The following is a 22,766-nucleotide window of genomic DNA, read 5'->3' on the forward strand; positions in this document are numbered from 1 at the left end:
TAACAGAACTTTACTGTTACTAGAGATAGATTACATATTTCTAGTTGCCATTTTTTATATTTCAAAAATATAGGCTAATGAGGACACTGTTCTGTTTTTATTAAACTTTATTTATTGTGTGTATGAAGGGTACATGTGTCATGACATGAGTGTGAAGGTCAGAGCACAACTTCCAAGAGTAAGTTTTCTCTTTCTACCATATGAAGGCTGGGGGCAAAACTCAGTCAGTCAGTCTTAGGCATGAGTGGCTTTACCCACGGGCAAGCTCACTGTTCAACGATTTTTTTTTTAACTTGTGAAATTGTAATCAGTCTCACAGATTTATGTTCTGATAGCTTACATTGTAGGTTTCTCATACTTTTTTCAAGATCCTTATTGTCACCACTTGGTGGAGCTCTTTTATAAGCTAGAATATTGTCAAAAAACAAGCTCAAATAAATTGTTACTAATTTGGGGTTGTCATTAGGGTGGTTCAAGTGAACACAACTAAATGATAGTGTAATAGATAGTTATGTAAAGTGTTGGTTGTATATTTTGATTTAATTTTTCAATATGTAATTGAAGGTTTGATGTTTTCACATCTTTTGTCATACAGTTCTAATTTTTCAATGCTGCTTTTCATAAATGTAGCAGTTTCTACTACTTTGTTTCCTATTTTGCAATTAATGTTAATTAAGAATATATTTGGGATTAATGAAGAAAATGAAAACTGCTTATGATCCTAATAGCTCTAGAGATAAGAACCCACTTTAGAGATTTTGCATTACTTTTCTTACCTTTTCGTTTGTTTGCTTTTACATAATTGGAATAAAAAATGCAAATAATTTTGTAATTTATCTTTTCTCTTAACCGTTGTATCTTGGACATTTTTCCCTTTGCTTGTACTATTCTTTAAAAATGCCTTAGGATTTTGCATTATTCATAATATAGCTCTAGTATGATTTAGCCATTCATTTTAAGATATTTAGGTGTTTGCCACTGTTTGGGGTATGCAAGTAACTATTACAACATCTGTTACAAGGATCTTGACCCGACTCTCCAGTTACTTCCACTGGATGAAGTCTTAGCTGTACAGTAGTACAATGGAGGACTTCTAAGGATCCTGACATATATTAATGACATATCCTTTTCTTGACTTATTCTAAGAATAGCATACCCAGAATCTGGTTTTTGAAAGGTACTTATTTTTTTTTTAATTTTGCAAAGTGTTTATCTATTTTCCTCCACAAGTTTTACCTTTTTGTGTGTGGTTGTTTTGATTGATAAATGATTCTTTTTTGTTTAATAATTTTTAAACTGCTGTTCTATGCCCCCTTTTAAATAATTTTAAGCATTTTTTTTAAAGTTTATGTGTACGTGTGCAAGTACTCATAGAAGCTGGAGGTCAGAGGTGTCAGATCAGTGGTTATGAGCCACTTGATGTGGGTGTTGGGAACCAATCTTGAATTTTCTGCCAGGGTGGTATATACTTTGGATCACTCATTTCATCCTTTTTACAATTTTCAAGAAAAAATTTTATTTGTAAGTTTTTCATAATAAGGTTTATGGAATTATAACAAAACAAAACCAGTTTTAATCTAGGTTGTAAGATGGATTGGAAATAATGCCTTGACCTTAACAGACCTTAAACCCACCAGAATTCACTCCCCTGCCATCAGGAACTCATGAGGGTCTCATGCTCAAAGCAGCTGCAGGCATAGGGAAACAATTTGTTTCCCTCCAGCAGGCAAAGGGTCTGAGACAGGCAAAGAAAGTCAAGGGACCAGGGGTCTGCAGCCCCAAACACAGTACCAAATAGCCCTGAAAATATATACTTAAAAGCAGAGGGATAGGGATACAAGGGAGGGTTTGGAGGGAAGAAAGGGGAGGGGAAATGATGCAATTACATTATTATCTCAGAAAATAAGAAAAGTAAAAACATAGGCAAAAGTTGATGTTTTATTTTCTGAGAATATATCATTGTCATTGTAATGGGGTGAATCAATATTGTTCAGTTTCAGTAGTGGAAGTATGTAACAGTTTCCAAATCAAATTTATTGTTAGTTTTCTTACATTAAACTATTTCAGTTTAAGCACATAGTTCAAAAAGTTGATGGATGTATTTACCCATGTAATTACCACCACCGAGGATTAGAACTTTCTCATCACACCAGAAGGTTCTCTTGCCATCTTTGTATTCGTTCCCCAAAACACCCCCTTGTCCCTGGGTAGCTGCTGATCTAGTTTCTGACATTAAAGATGAGTTTTTATGTTTTCTGGAACTGTGTATGGCAGGATATGCTACTATTCTGTGTCTAGGAAACTCTCTCTCTCTCTCTCTCTCTCTCTCTCTCTCTCTCTCTCTCGACTTTTTCTCAGGGTAATGATTTTGACTTATCTCTGTTACTACATTTATTATGACTTCCCTTTTTTTGTTAGCATCTGTTGCATAATTCTATTACAGTTTGTTTATAGAATTACCTATGGTTATTTCTGTTTGGTTCTATTTCTGTTATATTTGTTTTGTCTCTAGTGTGGGGCTACATTCATTAGTAGTGTTTTAATTTCTTCAGGGATAAGTATTGGGAGTAGAATTGTGATGTAGAAAGTATATGTTTAAATTTACAGAAACAGACCAAACTTGTTTTTCAAAATGGTCATACCATTTTACACTGTATCATTGGCATTCACTTGCACATCCTCCTTAGTAACCATTTTTTTTTTTTGTTTTTTTTTTTTTTGTTTTTTTTCTTTTATTTATTTTTTTATTCTTTTTTAATTAAAATTTCCACCTGCTCCCCGTTTCCCATTTCCCTCCCCTCCTCCCAAATATTGCCCCCTCCCCCCACTCCCCTCCCCCTATCCCCACTCCTCTTCTCCTCCCCCCACACCATTCCCCCTCCCTCTCGATACTGAAGAGCAGTCCAAATTCTCTGCCCTGCGGGAAGACGAAGGTCTTCTATCTACGTCCAGGAAGGTGAGCTTCTAAACAGGCTAAGCTCCCACAAAGCCAGTTCATGTATTAGGATTGAAACCTAGTGCCATTGTCCTTGGCTTCTCATCAGTCTTCATTGACCGCCATGCTCAGAGAGTCCGGAATCAACCCATGCTTATTCAGTCCCAGACCAGCTGGCCTTGGTGGGCTCCTAATAAATCAGTTCCACTGTCACAGTGGGTGGGTGCATCCCTCGTGGTCCTGATTTTTTGCTCTTGTTCTCCCTCCTTCTGCTCCTCATTTGGACCTTAAGAGCTCAGACCGTTGCTCCAAATTGAGAATCTGTCTCTACCTCGATCCATCGCCAGATGAAGGTTCTAAGGTGATATGCAAGAAATTCATCAGTATAGGATAGGGTCATTTCAGGTTCCCTCTCCTTAGTTGCCCAAGGTACCAGCTGGGGACATATTCCTGGACACCTGCGAACCCCTCTAGAGTCAAGTCTCTTGCCAGCCCTAAGATGGCTCCCTTAGATAGGATATATACTTCGCTGCTCCCGTATCCATCCTTCCTATATCCCAACCATCCCAATCCCCCGAGCTCCTCCCATCCTCCCCTTCTCATATTTCTCATCCCATTTCCCCTTTGCCCCATGCCACCTCACCCGCAAGTTCCCAGTTTTTGCCCTGCAATCTTGTCTACTTCCCCCTCTCCATGCGGATGACTATATGATTTTCTTTGGGTTCACTTTCTTATTTAACTTCTATAGGATCACACATTATATGCTTAATGTCTTTTATTTATGGCTAGAAACCGATTATGAGTGAGTACATCCCATGTTCCTCTTTTTGGGTCTGGGATACCTCACTCAGGATAGTGTTTTCTATTTCCATCCATTTGCACGCAAAATTCGAGAAGTCATTGTTTTTTACTGCTGAGTAGTACTCTAATATGTATATATTCCACACTTTCTTTATCCATTCCTCCATTGAAGGGCATCTAGGTTGTTTCCAGGTTTTGGCTATTACAAACAATGCTGCTATGAACATAGTTGAACAGATACTTTTGTCATTTGATGTGGCATCTCTTGGGTATATTCCCAATAGTGGTATTACTGGATCTTGGGGTAGGTTGATCCCAAATTTCCTGAGAAATCGCCACACTGATTTCCAAAGTGGTTGCACAAGTTTGCATTCCCACCAGCAATGAATGAGTGTGCCTCGTTCTCCACAACCTCTCCAGCAAAGGCTATCATTGGTGTTCTTGATTTTAGCCATTCTGACAGGTGTAAGATGGTATCTCAAAGTTGTTTTAATTTGCATTTCCCTTATCGCTAAGGAGGTTGAGCATGACCTTAGGTGTCTTTTGGCCATTTGAATTTCTTCTGTTGAGAATTCTCTGTTCAGATCAGTGCCCCATTTTTTTATTGGGTTCATTAGCATTTTAAAGTTTAGTTTCTTGAGTTCTTTATATATTTTGGTGATCAGACCTTTGTCTGTTGCAGGGTTGGTGAAGATCTTCTCCCAGTCAGTGGGTTGCCTTTTTGTCTTAGTGACAGTGTCCTTTGCTTTACAGAAGCTACTCAGTTTCAGGAGGTCCCATTTATTCAATGTTGCCCTTAATGTCTGTGCTGCTGGGGATAAACGTAGGAAGTGATCTCCTGTACCCATATGTTGTAGAGTACTTCCAACTTTTTCTTCTATCAGGTTCAGTGTGTTCAGACTAATATTGAGGTCTTTAATCCATTTGGACTTGAGTTTTGTGCATGGTGATAGATATGGATCTATTTTCATTCTTCTACACGTTGACAACCAGTTCTGCCAGCACCATTTGTTGAAGATGCTCTCTTTTTTCCATTGAATACTTTTAGCTCCTTTATCAAAAATTAGGTGTTCATAAGTTTGTGGGTTGAAATCAGGGTCTTCTACTCGGTTCCATTGATCAACTTCTCTGTTTTTATACCAATACCAAGCTGTTTTCAATACTGAGGCTCTGTAATAGAGTTTGAGGTCAGGGATGGTAATGCCTCCAGACGATCCTTTATTATATAAGATTGTTTTGGCTATCCTGGGTTTTTTGTTTCTCCATATAAAGTTGATTATTGTCCTCTCAAGATCTGTGAAGAATTTTGATGGGATTTTAATGGGGATTGCATTGAATCTATAAATTGCCCTTGGTAGAATTGCCATTTTTACTATGTTGATCCTCCCTATCCAAGAGCAAGGGAGATCCTTCCATTTTCTGGTATCCTCCTCAATTTCTTTCTTCATTGACTTAAAGTTCTTGTCAAATAGATCCTTTACTTCCTTGGTTAGGGTTACCCCAAGATATTTTATGCTATTTGTGGCTATCGTGAAGGGTGATGCTTCTCTGATTTCCATCTCTGCTTCCTTATCCTTTGTGTATAGGAGGGCAACTGATTTTTTGGAATTGATCTTGTATCCTGCAACGCTACTAAAGGTGTTTATCAGCTGAAGGAGTTCTTTGCTGGAGTTTTTGGGGTCGCTTATGTACACTATCATATCGTCTGCAAATAATGAAAGTTTAACTTCTTCCTTTCCGATTTGAATCCCTTTGATCCCCTTATGTTGTCTTATTGCTATTGCTAGAATTTCAAGCACTATATTAAAGAGGTATGGAGAGAGTGGACAACCTTGTCGTGTTCCTGATTTTAGTGGAATAGCTTTGAGTTTCTCTCCATTTAATTTGATGTTAGCTGACGGCTTGCTATAAATTGCTTTTATTATATTTAGGAACGACCCTTGTATTCCTAATCTCTCTAAGACCTTTATCATAAAGGGATGTTGAATTTTGTCAAATGCTTTTTCCGCATCTAATGAAATGATCATATGGTTTTTTTCTTTCAGATTATTTATATGATGGATTACATTGATAGATTTTCGTATGTTGAACCAGCCCTGCATCTCTGGGATGAAGCCTACTTGATCATAATGGATAATTTTTCTAATGTGTTCTTGGATTCGGTTTGCCAGTATTTTATTGAGTATTTTTGCGTCGATGTTCATGAGTGAGATTGGCCTGTAGTTCTCTTTCTTGGTTGTGTCTTTGTGTGGTTTTGGTATCAGAGTAACTTCAGCTTCATAAAAGGAATTTGGCAATGACTTCTCTGTTTCAATATTGTGAAATACATTAAGGAGTATAGGTATTAGGTCTTCTTGGAAGTTCTGGTAGAATTCTGCATTAAAGCCGTCTGGACCTGGGCTTTTTTTGGTGGGAAGGTTTTTTATAACAACTTCTAATTCTTCGCGACTAACAGGTCTATTTAGATTGTTCACCTGGTCCTGGTTTAACTTTGGTATATGGTACTTATCTAAAAAAGTGTCCATTTCTTTTACATTTTCCAATTTTGTGGCATACAGGTTTTTGTAGTAAGATCTAATGATTCTCTGAATTTCGTCTGTGTCTGTGGTTATGTCTCCCTTTTCGTTTCTGATTTTGTTAATTTGCGTATTCTCTCTCCGCCGTTTGATTAGTTTGGATAGGGGTTTATCAATCTTATTGATTTTCTCCAAGAACCAGCTTTTTGTTTCATTGATTCTTTGGATTGTTTTCTGTGTTTCTATTTTGTTGATTTCAGCCCTCAATTTGATTATTTCCAGTCTTCTACTTCTCCTAGGTGAGTCTGCTTCTTTTCTTTCTAAAGCTTTAAGGTGGGCTATTAGGTCTCCAATGTGTGCTTTCTCCGTTTTCTTTATGTGGGCACTTAATGCTATGAACTTTCCTCTTAGCACTGCTTTCATAGTGTCCCATAGGTTTGAGTATGTTGAGTCTTCGTTTTCATTGAATTCAAGAAAGACTTTAATTTCTTTCTTTATTTCTTCCTTGATCCAGGTGTGGTTCAGTAGTTGACTGTCCAATTTCCATGAGTTCATAGGCTTTCTGGGGATAGCATTGTTGTTGAATTCTAACTTTAATCCATGGTGATCTGATAAGACACAGGTGGTTACCGATATTTTTTTGTAACTGTGTAAGTTTGCTTTGTTACCGAGTATGTGGTCTATTTTCGAGAAGGTTCCATGAGCTGCAGAGAAGAAGGTATATTCTTTCTTATTTGAGTGGAATGTTCTATAGATGTCTGTTAAGTCCATTTGATTCATTACCTCCCTTAATCCTCTTATTTCTCTGTTAGGTTTCTGTCTGATTGACCTGTCCATTGGTGAGAGAGGAGTGTTGAAATCTCCTACTATTAGTGTGTGTGGTTTGATGACTGCCTTGAGTTTTAGTAACGTTTCTTTTACATAAGTGGGTGCTTTTATATTAGGGGCATAGATATTCAGGATTGAGACTTCATCCTGGTGAATTGTTCCTGTTATGAGTAAAAAATGTCCATCTCCATCTCTTTTGATTGATTTTAGTTTGAAGTCAACTTTCTTAGAAATTAGTATGGCCACACCTGCTTGTTTCTTAGGTCCATTTGCTTGATAAACCTTTTCCCAGCCCTTTACTTTGAGTAGATGTCTGTCTTTGTGGTTGAGGTGTGTTTCTTGTAAGCAACAGAATGTTGGATCCTGTTTTCGTATCCAATCTCTTAGCCTGTGCCTCTTTATAGGTGAGTTGAGTCCATTGATATTAAGTGATATTAATGACCAGTGGTTGTTAACTCCGGTCATTTTTCCTTTCTTTCTTTCTTTCCTTCTTTTGGTAGTAGAGTTTGTGTGTTTCCCTTCTTCAAGTTGTGCTGGTGAAGGGTCATTAGATGTCTGAGTTATTGTGGGCATTGTTGGACTCCTTGGTTTGTGATTTTCCTTCAATTACTTTCTGAAGGGCTGGATTTGTGGCTACGTATTGTTTAAATTTGTTTTTATCCTGGAAAATTTTGTTTTCTCCATTTATAGTGAATGAAAGCTTGGCTGGGTATAGTAGTCTGGGCTTGCATCCATGGTCTCGTAGTTTCTGCAGTATATCTATCCAGGACCTTCTGGCTTTCATGGTTTCCATAGAGAAATCAGGTGTAAGTCTGATAGGTTTACCTTTATAGGTAACTTGACCTTTTTCCTTTGCAGCTCTTAATATTCTTTCTTTATTCTGTATGTTTTGTGTTTTGATTATTATATGACGAGGAGATGTTTTTTTTTGATCCAGTCGATTTGGTGTTCTGTATGCTTCTTGGACCTTCAAAGGAATATCTTTCTTAAGGTTGGGAAAGTTTTCTTCTATAATTTTATTAAATATATTTTCTGGACCATTGAGCTGTACTTCTTCTCCTTCTTCTATCCCTATTATTCTTAGGTTTGGTCTTTTTATTGTGTCCCAGATTTCCTGAATGTTTTGTGATGAGAATTTGTTGGTTATGCTGTTTTCTTTGATGAGAGTGTTTATTTTCTCTATGGTATCTTCAGTGTCTGAGATTCTTTCTTCTATCTCTTGTAATCTGTTGGTGGTACTTGTCTCTGTAGTTCCTGTTCGTTTATTCAAATTTTCCATCTCCATCCTTCCCTCGGTTTGTGTTTTCTTTATTACTTCCACTTCATTCTTCAAGTCTTGAACCGTTTCCCTTACCTGTTTGATTACTTTTTCTTGTTTCTCTTGGTTTTCTTGGGTATCTTTGAGAGATTTATTCATTTCCTCTACCTTTTTGTTTGTAATCTCTAATTGGTTGTGGCAGTTTTTCACCTCCTGTTTAAGGTCCTCTATTATTTTCATAAAATTCACTTTTGAGTCGAATTCTTCTAATTCTTCTGGATTAGGGTGTACACTTCTCATTTCGGTATTCCTGGATCCTGGTGATGTCACGTTGCCTTTCAAGTTGTTGGGGGAATTCTTGCATTGGCGCCTGCCCATCTTTTCCTTCAAATGGAGCCAGGAGAGGCTTGATGTCTTGGACAAGTCTTTGCTGTGACTAACTCTCTAGGTGTATCTCCTCAGTGTAGGGGCAGGAACCGTTCCCTTCCAGATGAACTCCTCAACACCAAAACATGGATGCGTGGTATTCCAATGACCCGCGTAAAGAAGGCCGAATGCAAGGGGTCGGGCGGGGTCGAGTAGAACACAGGCGACACTGCAGTACAAGCTGGAGGTGCCTGCACTCCCTTTCGGGGGTTGCTGAGGCCTGCTCGCTAGGCAGGCACTCACTGCTCTGGTTGGGTAGCCTTAGTGTAGGGGCGTTTGTGCTCTCTACCGGGACCGTCCGCCCCAGGATAGTACACACTCACCCGTCCCGATGAAACTTCTCGGCACCTACACAGGAACTCCTGGATGCCACAATGAGCCAGGGACAAAGGGAAGTAGGGCGCAGGCAGAGCAGGTCCAGGAGATCACAGCAGAGACTGCAGCCCCAGCAGCAGGGGCCCGCTTTCCCTGGCGGGGACCTTGAGGCCTGCCCTCTAGTCAGGCACTCACTGCTCTGGGCTGGTAGCCTTAGTGAAAGGGCAGGAAACTGTTCCACAGCTAAGGACCTTGCAGACAAGGCAGGCTTGGGGGTGGGGGTGGGGGGCGGGTGTGTAGGAAAGAAAGCCTTGCAGCAGGAGCTGGGGGGGGGGGCGTTTGTGCTCTCTACCGGGACAGTGCGCCCCAGGATAGCACACACTCACCCATCCAGATGGGACTTCTCAGCACCTATGCAGGGATTCCTGGTGGCCCCAATGAGCCCGGGACCAAGGGAAATAGGGGGCAGGGAGAGCAGGTCCAGGAGATCACAAGCAGAGACTGCAACCCCAGCAGCAGGGGCCTGCTTCCCCTGGTGGGGACCTTGAGGCCTGCCCTCTAGTCAGGCACTCACTGGTCTGGGCTGGTAGCCTTAGTGAAAGGGCAGGAAACTGTTCCACAGCTAAGGACCTTGCAGACAAGGCAGGCTTGGGGGTGGGGGTGGGGGCGGGTGTGTAGGAGAGAAAGCCCTGCAGCAGGAGCTGGGGGAGGGGCGTTTGTGCTCTCTACCGGGACAGTGCGCCCCAGGATAGCACACACTCACCCGTCCCGATGAAACTTCTCGGCACCTACACAGGAACTCCTGGATGCCACAATGAGCCAGGGACAAAGGGAAGTAGGGCGCAGGCAGAGCAGGTCCAGGAGATCACAGCAGAGACTGCAGCCCCAGCAGCGGGGGCCCGCTTTCCCTGGCGGGGACCTTGAGGCCTGCCCTCTAGTCAGGCCCTCACTGCTCTGGGTTGGTAGCCTTAGTGAAAGGGCAGGAAACTGTTCCACAGCTAAGGACCTTGCAGACAAGGCAGGCTTGGGGGTGGGGGTGGGGGGCGGGTGTGTAGGAAAGAAAGCCTTGCAGCAGGAGCTGGGGGGGGGGGGGGGGGGCGTTTGTGCTCTCTACCGGGACAGTGCGCCCCAGGATAGCACGCACTCACCCATCCAGATGGGACTTCTCAGCACCTATGCAGGGATTCCTGGTGGCCCCAATGAGCCCCCTTAGTAACCATTAATATTGTAATTCTTTTTAATTTCAACTAGTCTTATGGATCTACAGTTATATTTTAAAGTATTTATATTTTAAAGTATTTATATTAGAAGGAAAGGTTTATAGTTGGATAATGGTGAGTTATCTTATTACCTGTAATCAATACGCTCCTTCTTCAGCTGGTACATGAGAGTCCAAATATGTAAAGTGTGTCTTACATCTGTCCCCTCAGGAAATAGTTCTGCCTGATTATTAGACCATTAGATAATCCGACACTCATTTTATCTTAACATGATCCAGATTTTACCTGCAAGATATATACATTTAGAAGGTGGCATATACTGTTGAGGGAAAAGGATGCTACTAAGAAAAATAGTCTACTTACAGTGTTAGCCATTTCTCATCAGTTACTAAATGTAAGATGGACACTATGTTCAAGGTGTTAAACAGTCTCATTTAGTTCTTATTAAGTGAGATTTGCATTCACTTCATTGTACAAGTGGGTTGTTTAAGAAATTGTACAAGGCCAGAAAATACTTGAGTGAAAAAATGAATAAATTAGAGCAGAAGAAGTATAGTCTGATACATAAGGTAGCTTTTTTGTTTTTCTTGGAAAAAAAGTTAATCATTCTAGAATCTTTTAATGTTGCTGTAATGATATTGGGCTACTAAAAAACAGTTTAAAAGAGCTGACTGACTTTGAGTTTCCCAAAGTGGTTTAACTTTTTAATTCTCCTTGTAATTTTTTGCCTTATAATATAAATTTTGAGTGTTTGTTATATTAATATAAAATGAGTTATTTTAAGTATATACCATTATAAGAATTAAAAAATATATTTTGATGTTTAATAAGAAAAATCATGTAATTCAGCTTTAGCGTGGTATTAAGTATGTGAATGATTTAATAAATATTTGGCCCTCTTTATTCCTAGGAAGGATATATTCAAAAGAAGAAGGAACTCTGGGGCATCTGCATCTTTGTTGCAGCAGTTGACCTAGATGAGATGCCATTCACTTTTACTGAGCTACAGAGAACCATAGAAACCAGGTAAGAACTCTGTCATAAAAGCTCTGCCATTTAAAAAGTGCTTTTATTGTTTTGATACACTTTAAGAAATTGGTGGAAATGCTAAAATTAAATTAAACACAAAAAAATTGGGACAAATATTGAATTGCCATTCTCTGATAGGGTTGGTTAAAGTTTATTTAGTTTTTAAAAAGAACTTCTTATTATGTTTTGCCTGCATGTAAGTGCGCCGTGTGCAGTGCCTGAAGAGAGCAGCAGTCCACGTGAGTCACAATGTGAGTGCTAGGAACTGAACCCTGCTCCTCTGGTGTTCATGGGCACATACATACCCTACAAAGACACGCACGCACACACGTGCCCACACAACTAGAAGTAAAAAAAAATGTTGATAAATCTTTAAACAGGTAGTGAGTCTATCTTAAATTTAGGTAAGATTTATTTAACTTGAAGACTTTCACATAGTAGATGTTTTAATTACGTATATTTAAAAAGCTATTATATATTTAGTATTGATTATGATACTTGGCCCAGAAATTCCTTATCATATGTTTTTTGAACTTTAAAAGTATCTTAATTTATTCTCAAGTTACTAACAGATTTTGTCCTAAATGAACTTATAGGACTTCTGTTATTTCCTTTGTAGTATATTTACATTATTTCTTTTGTATTATATTTACAAAACACAGCAGTAAATAATTTTACTAGATTAGTAAATAAACATTTCTTCTTGAGATAATCTGTAATGAAATATAATTGGTGTTTTAGTTAAATTAAGTATATCAAATGACTACATTTTATAGCACTTTTCTTACTACCTTTAAATAAAATCTGGAAACAGAGGCTGTGTACAAACAAATTAATATATGCATGTATGTCTAAAAAGCACATAAATAGCCTAAAGAGTTCACAAGAGTCAATTCATGATCTAACAGGCACTATCCCCCTCATCCCTTCTCTTAAATTACCCTAAAAGAAGACAACTTTGCTGGAGCAGCTTTCCATAGTGTGCAATTTCTCTCAGGACAGGTATTATTTTACCTGTAAACATGTGGACTACTCTCAGGTTGATTTCTTTTTTTCTGGATGCTATACATTTTCTCAATACACTTTTTTTCTCTTTTTTTCTTCTATCCCCTCTTCTTTTCTTCTAATCATATGCAGAATAAGTAAATGTAAAGTGAGGGCCCCATGGAGAACAATTCATTCTTTTGTCCAAGTCCTCTATTATAATTTAAGTACTTCTTGCTAGCTTTCTAAACTCTGCTAATATGAAATTTCAGAGCAGTTTTTTTTCTAGTTAGCATCTTCATGTGTATTGTTCTGCCATTCCTGCTTCCTTATTACTTTTCCATATAGCTTATCAGCACTGCTTCATCCTCTTTATGTCCTGAAAACTTCTAATATCCTTTGCCAAATGTGCTTTGCCTCCTGCTGATGAGCTCAGGCTTTTTGTTTGTTTAGTTTGAGGTGTACCTTGTATTGTGCAGGTGGGTCTCAAACCCCTGAACCTGAGTGATGCACCTTAGGTTCCCCAGTGCTGGGACTATAGACATGTGCTGTCTTACCTGCCATAGATGAGGTTTCTGGTTATTGGACAGCCTCTAGTAAAGTAATTACTAATGACTACTCTTTGGTTCACTTAGCTGCTTAGGTATAATTTCATATACAAAATTAATTAGAAATTAGTGTATGAAGTCAAGTGTGAAGGTGTATGGAAGCCTGATCTTTGAGTTCAAGACCAGACTGGTCTACATAGCGAGTTCCAGGTCAGCCAGGAATGTGTAGTGAGATCTCATGTCAGGAGTAGGAAGAAGAGGAGATAACAGTTGATGTTTGAGATGTGTCTGATGACTTCTGTCTCCACTGCCATATTGAGAGGATGTATGTTGAAGATTAGTTTTTTTAATCAAACCATAATGAATAACTAGAGTAGTTTAACAATGTAAAAATTTTAGACAGCTTTTATTTTTCTTTCTCCAAATATTCAGTCCTGAAGCTCTTGATAAGACAAAGAATTTCAGTGTATATGTGTCAGGGAAATGCCAAGTGGTGCAGAAAAGATACCAGAGGATGCTGAGGTAGACATTGACCGGGCGGGGCATCTACATGGGTGGGCAGCCTGGTGTGAGCTGTCTGGTGCGCAGTGTGGGAGACCAAACAGGGTGTGATGGACAGCTGTTTTGAGAGGATTGTACAAGGAAGATGTGGGAAGAGGGGGAAGCAGTGCACAATGTTAAGTTAGTCTGTCCTTGTTGGGGAATAGAAGGCTTTGGGTGAAAGATGGCTATCTGTTCTAAGAATAAATAAATGAGAACAGTTTTCAGATATGAGAATGGAAGCACTAGAGTGAAAGCGAACTGCATGGTTTTGTGTTGGAATTGAATGACTCTATGGGAACTTATTTAAAAACATGTAGATACAAATGACTGTTTAATAATAGGTACAGTGTGTTTCAGAAATCTGAAAAGAATGTATTTTTAATGTTTTGCTATGTGCAGGTAGTAAATGCTGGAGGAGACAGATATGCTTACCTTCAATATACAGTGCTTACATCCATGAAAACATCACATGGTACTCCCCTAAAATGATACAATTCTTGGACTTTTATGCATCAGTGAAAAACAAATTTAATTTAGATATCATACACATTATTTAGAAACAAATATACATACTTTTTATGCATCTGCTTTTCTTGTTTTTTTTAACTTTAAGTGGATATAGTCATGAGTAGGTGGATGTTGGGCAAGGGTTGCTTCTAGTAAGATGAGAAAACAAGTGAGACCCTTCCAAAGGACACAGTGAGATAGTGGAGCTGCAATGTTCTGAGCTGAAGTATGTATGCTTTGAAAATTAAATAACAAATTTTGATAGTTATTTATTCATTCTTTCTCTATTCTTTATAGTGTCTATAAATTCTTTGACTTACTAAAAGAAATTGATACCAGTACCAAAGTTGATAATGCTGTGTCAAGACTATTGAAGAAGTACAATGTGTTATGTGCACTCTACAGCAAATTAGAACGGTAAGATAAAAGTTTTATTAGGCTTACACATTAATTTTTTGTTTTTTATTTTTATAACCCATTTTCACATTACTGTTTAGTTAGATTTAATCTGGGAACTGTAATGTATTTAATGGAAGTATTAAGTTTTATCCTGTAGCCTTATCCTTTTTGCTTTTTTTTTATTAGTTCTTAGGCAATTTATCTATTCATAAACATTCTGAACACTTGCCCTAAATTAACTGTTTTTACTAGCCTTTCCTGTCATTCGCTTCTTCTGACGTTGAACTTGCTTCCCATCTTGCCTAGTAGAACTTATAGTTCTGAATAGTGACCTAAATTTTATTTTTTTCCAGCTTAGAAAGAAATAATATTGTCAATGGAAGGTGTGTGACCTGTGTTATTAAACTGTGTTCTGTACTCCAAGTGGTAGTCAAGAAGACTCCACCTGCACCGTTCAACTGGAAAATCTTGACTACGTGAAGCTTACACTTTTTAAATTGTATTTTTAAAACAAATTATAGTCTTCTAACCCAAGTATTATAGTCTTTAATATGACATATCTGCTACTGTTTTGATGCTCACTGCATTTGTGCAAGGACATATGATAAGGAACGTTTTAGCTACATAAGCCACTTTGTAATAGGATGGTAAAAAGAAAGGAGGAGGCAGGGTATGGTGGTACATATCTTTAATATCAGCACTCAGGAAGCAGAGGCAGGCAGCTCTCTGTGAATTTGAGGCCAGTGTTGTCTACACTGTAAGTTCCAGGACAGCCAGGGCTACATAAAAAGATCCTGTCTCAAAAATAGAAGGGATGCGGTCCTTAGATCTTCTAGGGTGAATGAGGATAGGGACAGCTAGAAAATGTATCTTCACAGAGGCATGTAACTGTTTTCTTTACCTTTGCTATTTAATTGGTGTGTTACTAAATCTTGAGAGTTGTGATGATGGAAGTGATAAAAGGCCCCAAAGGTTGGCCTAGGGGTTCGCATAGGGTCTCATATATGTACGACTACACTTAAACTCACAGAATCCAGGCTACATTCCCATCCTGCTTATTTTTTGAGACAGACCATCCTACCCTTGTCTTGAACTCATAATCCTACCTCAGCCTCCTAGATGCTGGGATCACAGGCATGCACCACCATTTCTAGATATGCCCTAGAGCTTTTGAAATAATGCCTTGCTTTTTCTTTCCCCTCCCTCCTCTCTCTTCCTTTTCTCTCCATCCGTCTCTCCCTTCCTTCCACACTTATAGAGTTAAATATATAAATCAGTATATACTATGCTTGTGACAGTGCACAAGGGAAAACCAAGGCAATAGTGCATAGCTTGCTAGAATTGTGGTAGAGATTTCGTATCCATAATAAACAAAGTAAGCAAAAATTTCACTGAGCCAGTTAAGGAAATGATGGTGGGCTGGGGAGATGGCTCAGGGCACAGCATATACATGTGTGTAATCAACAGAGATACACATGCATAAACATAAGAATGAAATGAGCAAAAGAAAATTCTAAGAGCAAAAGAAAATTCTATACAAATCAGTATTAAAACCAAACAAACAAAAACAAAACCATCAAATTATTTCAAGTTCTAGAATTTGAGGGCTTGAAGTCATTTGGGGTACAGTAGCTTTTTGCTATAATAATTTTATTCTATTTTGTGTTTAAAGTATTATTTTCCCCATTCCTTTTCCTTCTGACTCCTCTCAGACCCCTCCCTCTCTGTGCACCTGCTTCCTTTTAAATCTGTTGCATTTTCTTTATTGTTGTTACATGTACACGAAATCTGCAATTATAACCTGCTGAGTCTATTTAGTGTTACTTCTATTTAGTGTGTATGATTTTAAGGCTAACCATTTGGTATTGGATAACCAGTTAACGGAGGAAGATTACTTTTCCTACTCTCAGAATTTCTTAATTGCCTATAGTTATTTGTCTAGGGGTGGGGCCCTGTAAGATTTCTCCATCCACATTTCCATCATAATTTTAATTGAATACTTCCAGGTAGTTTTAGTCTCTTGTCTGACATCACTATTCTGCTTTGATACTAGTTTCTGTTTTTAAGTTATTTATTTATTTATTTATTTATTTATTTATTTATTATACTTTCCATTTATAAATTGTAGTTGATATCCTGGGAACTTAGGGAGAAGTAGAAAAGGATATTAAAAGGGGAATAGTTTTCTAAGTGATTTTTTAGGCTTTACAGAATATTTTGTTTAAGTGGCTTGCCATCTTCTTTTTCTCTAAATAGAGAACAGTGAGTGATCAATAGAAATACCGTGAAACCAACATTTTTTCTCTCGTATAGTAATCTTAAGACCACTAAAGTAAATTTTCTTGTGTCTGCATTTTGAAGAGTAACTATAAGTAGTTTGGAAGGGTATGGAGAAGAAACTTTCAGGTAATTTTTTAGATGCCAGAAAATTCAGAGGAGAAAGAAGAAAAGGATAGTGCATCTACTACATACTGAAATTCAAAAGTTTTAGAAGTTATGTGGGCAATTTTGAAGTGTTCAGGATATTCCTGTATCCTGTTTCCTAAGGGCCAGAATAAACAGCAGTATTTCCAGGTTAGTTTTTGGGATCCAGGACAACAGTTTCACAGAATTTTCTTCAAGCATAACTGGAATATGAGAGTTAATGATGCTTATTGACACAAATATCAGTGAGCAATAGAATTTGAATCTTTAAGCTGTGCTTCATTTAGAGAATCATCAATCTGAGAAACCAGCAATTAGCTCCCAGAACTGTCTTCCTTGTCATCTATAGTTAGCAAACTGCACAGGAAATGGGAACAGTAGCAGTCAGTGTTCCAAAGCTAGCCCTGTCACTGTGGCCCAGCTTGAGATTCTTGTGTTGGTCCTTTTCTGTCTTCTCCTGCAGTTTGTCCTTATCATCTCTCTCTGTGAAGCTGGGTTTGTCTACTCTTAAGGTTGTTGAGCCTTCTTGCATTCCTCTGAAGCACCACCTAAACTGGGGATATTCAACAAACTAACCATTAAAGTATGCCAATGATGAGCTGTTTACAGAAGTATGTGTAGATTCATTTCTACATTATGAAGTACAAATGTGCTGTTATAACAGAGAAGATAGATGTTCCTATCCATCCTTCCTTTCCTCTATCCAAAGCAGTAGTTGGATGTGTCATCTACCAAAAAAGGAGAAGCTATAGTAGGGCTTAGTGGAGAAGTAGTCACACAGATCTGGATTCTAACTTAACCATGAGCTTGTGCTGTGTGATCTTGGATAAATGAGTTACCTATGTTGGATACCTTGTTTTCTAATGTCTAAAACAAGCTAATGAGAGTACCTATTAGTCAGGTTCCTCTAGAGCAACAGAACTAATAGAATGAATTTTTCTCTATGTATATATATAGAGAGAAAGGGGATTTATTAGAAAGACTTACAGGTTGTGGTCTAGCTAATCCATTTTTGGAAAGTCCAAAAATCCAGTAGTTGTTCCCCACTAGTGGATGCTTCTACTAGTCTTCAGTGCATGCCGGAATCGTGAAGAAGTCGACTCTAATGCCAGTGAGGAGATGAGAACAGTCAGACGAAGAGTAAAAGCTTCCTTCTTCCATGTCCTTATGCGGGCTTCTAGCAGAAGGCACGGCCTAGATCAGATCTGGATTAAAGGTCTGCAGAATGTGCCTTCCCACCTCAAGATCTAGACTAAAGGTGTGTTTTTCCACCTCAAAGATCCAGATTAGAAGTAGATCTTCCCATTTCAAATTAGGCAGAAACCCCTCACAGTTGTATTATTTTTGTGTTTTAATTAATTCCAGATGTAGTCAAGTTGACAACCAAAAATAGCCATCACATACCTGCTTAGTCTTTAGTATATTAAATGAGGTAATACATAAATAATGCTTTTGTTCAGTGACCTTGTATAAACATATTAAACTTTCCATGAATATTAGCTTTCAATTTCTATGTTACCATTTACTTACTGTATATGTGTATGTATGTGGGAAAATGTGTGCCCTGACACAGATATGGAGGGAAAAGGGCAACTTGGAGGTATTTATTCTCTCCTTCTACCATCTGGGTTTCAGTTTCAAATTTAGGTTGTCAGGCCCAGCAGTAAGCACCTTTACCAGCTGAGCTACCTCACAGGCCCAAATATTAGCTTTTATTTTTTTATTTATTTTTTAATTTTTTAATTTTCATTTTTTTAAGATTTATTTATTATGTATACAGTATTGTGTTTGCCTACAGGCCAGAAGAGGGCACCAGATCTCATTACAGATGGTTGTGAGCCACCACGTAGTTGCTGGGAACTGAACTCAGGACCTTTGGAAGAGCAGGCAGTTCTCTTAACCATTGAGTCATCTCTCCCCTTATACAGTCACACAGTACCAAGGTGATGCAAGGCTTAGAGATGTTTGATAGAATAGATCTGTTTGATTGAGTTCAGCATTTCCTCAATGGGTTATACATACATTTGTCTTTCTGTTGCTGTGATAAAGACCCCCTACAAAAACAATTTGAGGGAGAAAGGAATTATTATGATGTACAGTTCCAGAGGGATACAGTTTCTAGTGGTGAGGAAGATGTGCAGTCCCAGCAAGCATGGTGGCAGGACATCCATAAAAGGAAGCAGAGTACCTGAACAGGAAGTGGGTCTGGGCTATTAAAACTTTAAGGCCAGCCCTAGTGACTCTCTTTCTCAAGTATGATCCTGTTGGGAATATTTCACATTTGAACCATAGCCGCATTTAACATAAGTTAAGATCTTATAAGAGAAGTATTTTATGGAATATACTTTAAGAAACTTTATATTGTCAACTGTTTTGTTGCAAATAAATTAACAAACCGTATTAAGAATTAACTGTTAGTATCCTACTATATGTAAGAGCTCTGGGTTTGATTGAGTGATCCTTCCTTAAAGAATAAGATGAAAGAATATTGAAGAAGATTCCTGACCTCAACCTCAGGCTTCACGTATATGCACATATGTCCACCAAACCAAACATGTATATACCACAGCATGTACACATGAAAAAGAAAATTAATTCAATGATAATTATGATGCTGTATTGTAGAGTATTGTATTTGAGTAGAAGTGATGCAATACATTGTATATCTTCAGTAGGTGAGAAGGGTAACCTCAGTTCTGGTGATTTTGACTAGGGAAAAAGGCTAGAGAAGAAGAAAATCCTGAATAGGGATTAGAAATAGAAATGTATCAAGCAAAATGAGTGGGGACTGGAACCAGGGATTCTAAACTACAACAAGTGTGTGTACAACACCAAAACATTGTAGGTTGTATTTTGAGCTGCTAAGTCTAAATGTCTGGAAGTTAGGAAGGGGTCTGATTGGTAGTGAACTAGGATTACCCTGCAGGCAGTGGAAAGCTGATGAATGATTTTATTTTATTATTTATGTATTTATGTATTTATTTATGTATTTATGTATGTATTTATTTATTTATTGGTTTTTTGAGACAGGGTTTCTCTGTGGTTTTGGAGCCTGTCCTGGAACTAGCTCTTGTGGACCAGGCTAGTCTCGAACTCACAGAGATCCGCCTGCCTCTGCCTCCCGAGTGCTGGGATTAAAGGCGTGCGCCACCACCGCCCAGCTGATGAATGATTTTATATTGGGGAATGACGTAGTCTGATTTGTCCTTAAAAGGTCACTCTGGACTTGGTAAAAGGAATTTATGTTTTTTATTGACTAGTTTTAAGGAATAATGGAATAATTTAGCTTTAAGGTTGTCAGTCCTGGATCAAACTAAGTTTTATTTTCCTATCTTATTTGTATGACTTCCTGGAGTGTGAAGCTTGTGATGCCAATGCTTGTTTATTACCGGATGAGCTATATGGATATATATGACTTGCTGGTTAGATGGTCATTAGTTACCCCCACCTAAGATTCTGGTTTTATCATCAGTTTTGCTTTAAAAGTGAGTGCCAGAAGCCTTTGTAATTAGAACATGGTAATGTGAAATGTCACTTTGTAGTGGGTAGATAAATTTTAATTTAGTTTCAGAATGCTCATGATTCATGCTACAGTACTATTTCAAAAGTTACTTTCTAAAAATCATCATGCTAATGAAATTGTTTGTCCTTTCAGGACATGTGAGCTTATATATCTGACACAGCCCAGCAGTGTGTAAGTAGTTTAAAGCATGTTACTTTTCATTAAACAGTTTTTATTTTCTGAACTAATCTCAGACGTACTGATTCAACTAGGCTTACTTTGGGTGATTAAAAAATATACTGCTTTATACTTATAAATCCTGAGGTGATAAAATCCTTTTTAGGTTGCTCCAAAGATACGTGCTTTATATTGCAAAGAAGAGCTAATTAGCTCTGAATTGATTCGGTCTTCTCTGTCACTATTCTGGGGAAAATGTAGTTCATTCGTTAAATACTTATTGAGGATCTGCCACAGGGATTGTATTAGCAATGCTCTGCATATTTTTATATAAGAACAAATACATTCTAAATTAGGGGACTTATTAGAAAATAAGAAAATTAGAAAAGACTCTGCGTAAAACCACTCCTTCCAGAGAATCCAGGCTTGATTCCCAGCACCTGTATGGTAGCTCAAAACTGTCTGTATCTCCAGTTCCATGACATCTGATGACCTCTTCTGGCCTCTGCAAGCACCTGTCACACAAGTGGTGCACAGACACATACAGACAACATACACACATAAACACACACACATAAACATACACACACGCACAATCTCAATTACAAATCCTAAATTATTTTGAAAATGTCTATCACTAGCTAGAACAGTATGTCCATGTTCTTCTCTGGACACCTCAAATAGTCCTGGTGATTTTCTGCCTCATTAATGCAGTGGAATTGAAATGCTTGTTAGAATGCACATTTATCCATTTATATAAACCTGTTAATTGTAATGAATGACCATTTTATGAAAGAATTCTCAAGATGAAATGTTCAGAAACCAGAGACACCTGAATTCTTTTTTTTTCTTTTTTGCTTATATTGTTCATCTTAACTAGAAAACAAAGAGCAAACAAGTATAAAAGTAATTACAAACAAATTAAAGTAGCTTGAGCTTTATATAATTTAGATTAGAATAAATATTTTGTAGGCACACCAAATGAACTGAGATAAGTTGAGTTCAGGTGTAAATTGTGCTTTTAAAGAGGGCTGCAATCCATTATGTATGTATTTAACTCATGTCTACAATTTAAAAGTAAAGCTGAAAACTTGGTCCGTGTCTTAATTTTTTTATTGCTTTGTATTTGTTTGCCAGGATATCTACTGAAATAAATTCTATGTTGGTGCTAAAAATTTCTTGGATCACTTTTTTGCTAGCTAAAGGTAAATGAACATGCTATTACATGCTGATTATAAAGTATGATTATTAAGTTGTTCATTTGGAATAGTGTAAGTTTTTTCAATTAATATATCCTACTGTATTCTCTGCATGGTTTATTAAATGTAAACCATTTTTATAATTATGTTAACAAAGACATCCTTAGAAATGTTTCATTTCCTACCTTTTCTTCCTTCTCTCCTCCCCCTTCTTTTCTATTTTCTTTACATTTTCTTTTTTACCAGTGCTGGGGCTGAAAGTCACAGCCTAGTGAATTTTAAATTTTTAAAATTGATTTTATTTAAATTTTACAAAAGAAAAGTTATAAGTAGAAATAATAAGTATTTAGCTACTTTACATGATAATTCTTTGAAATAAAATATTTCCTGTTACAATCTTTATTTTTCTGTTTTGGCCTTTTATTTTGGTAATGTCATTACAATGAGAGGGAAATTATAGCCATTAAATGCTAGCACCTACACCAAATTCAGGTGAGTGCTTATGTTTCCTTCTATCCAGGGACTAGCCAGGCCTGACCCTGCTTAGCAGCTGAGACAGATGAAATTGGGCATGTTCAGGATGGTATGGTCATAGAGAGAAGAGGGACTCATACAGCAGTGTGCATTAATCTGCTTTGAAAACCATAATAATGTCTCTTGGCATATCCTCCTCCTGCTCCTCACTTTCTAATTAATGCATTCTACTGTCTTCATTTTACTATCAAAGACTTAGCATCTAGTCATCTGTAATTATAGTTACCTCAAGCCTTTAGTCTCAGTTCTATATTTAAAAGACTTCTGTGCCCATTCATTACTTCAGTATAGTTTCTCATTTCCGAGTCCTTGATTTTGACCCATTTCTTAGCTAGCTAGATTGTATCATCAAGGATTTAAAATTGTTTTATACATTTTTTTGCTTATCATATGTGCTTGTATGTGTACACCTCTGGCTTGGTGACAAGCACTTTAACCTGCTGAGCCATCTCTCCAGCCCATCGCATTTAAAACACTAGCCCTTTGATGTCATATTCCGTATGTCTGACGTGTTAATAGAGAATGTCCACAGCATTTATTCTTGAAAGACAACTTGACTGTGTGTCCTGTTCTTGAGTCATTTTACCCCTCAAGGCAATATTTTCTAGTATTGAATATTGA

At 37.8% G+C, this 22,766-nt stretch overlaps 1 protein-coding gene across 1 annotated transcript in view; it reads left to right on the top strand.

Annotated features, from left to right (window-relative positions):
- Positions 1 to 22,766, top strand: part of Rb1 (RB transcriptional corepressor 1) — a 133,264-nt gene that overhangs the window by 19,326 nt on the left and 91,172 nt on the right. The window contains exons 3-6 of the mRNA XM_057785801.1: positions 11,210 to 11,325; positions 14,208 to 14,327; positions 20,389 to 20,427; positions 21,550 to 21,617. Of these exons, the coding sequence (XP_057641784.1) occupies positions 11,210 to 11,325; positions 14,208 to 14,327; positions 20,389 to 20,427; positions 21,550 to 21,617 (343 nt within the window). The remainder of the gene's footprint in view (positions 1 to 11,209; positions 11,326 to 14,207; positions 14,328 to 20,388; positions 20,428 to 21,549; positions 21,618 to 22,766) is intronic.

Source organism: Chionomys nivalis, chromosome 12 (assembly GCF_950005125.1).
Source record: "Chionomys nivalis chromosome 12, mChiNiv1.1, whole genome shotgun sequence".
Taxonomy (NCBI): domain Eukaryota; kingdom Metazoa; phylum Chordata; class Mammalia; order Rodentia; family Cricetidae; genus Chionomys; species Chionomys nivalis.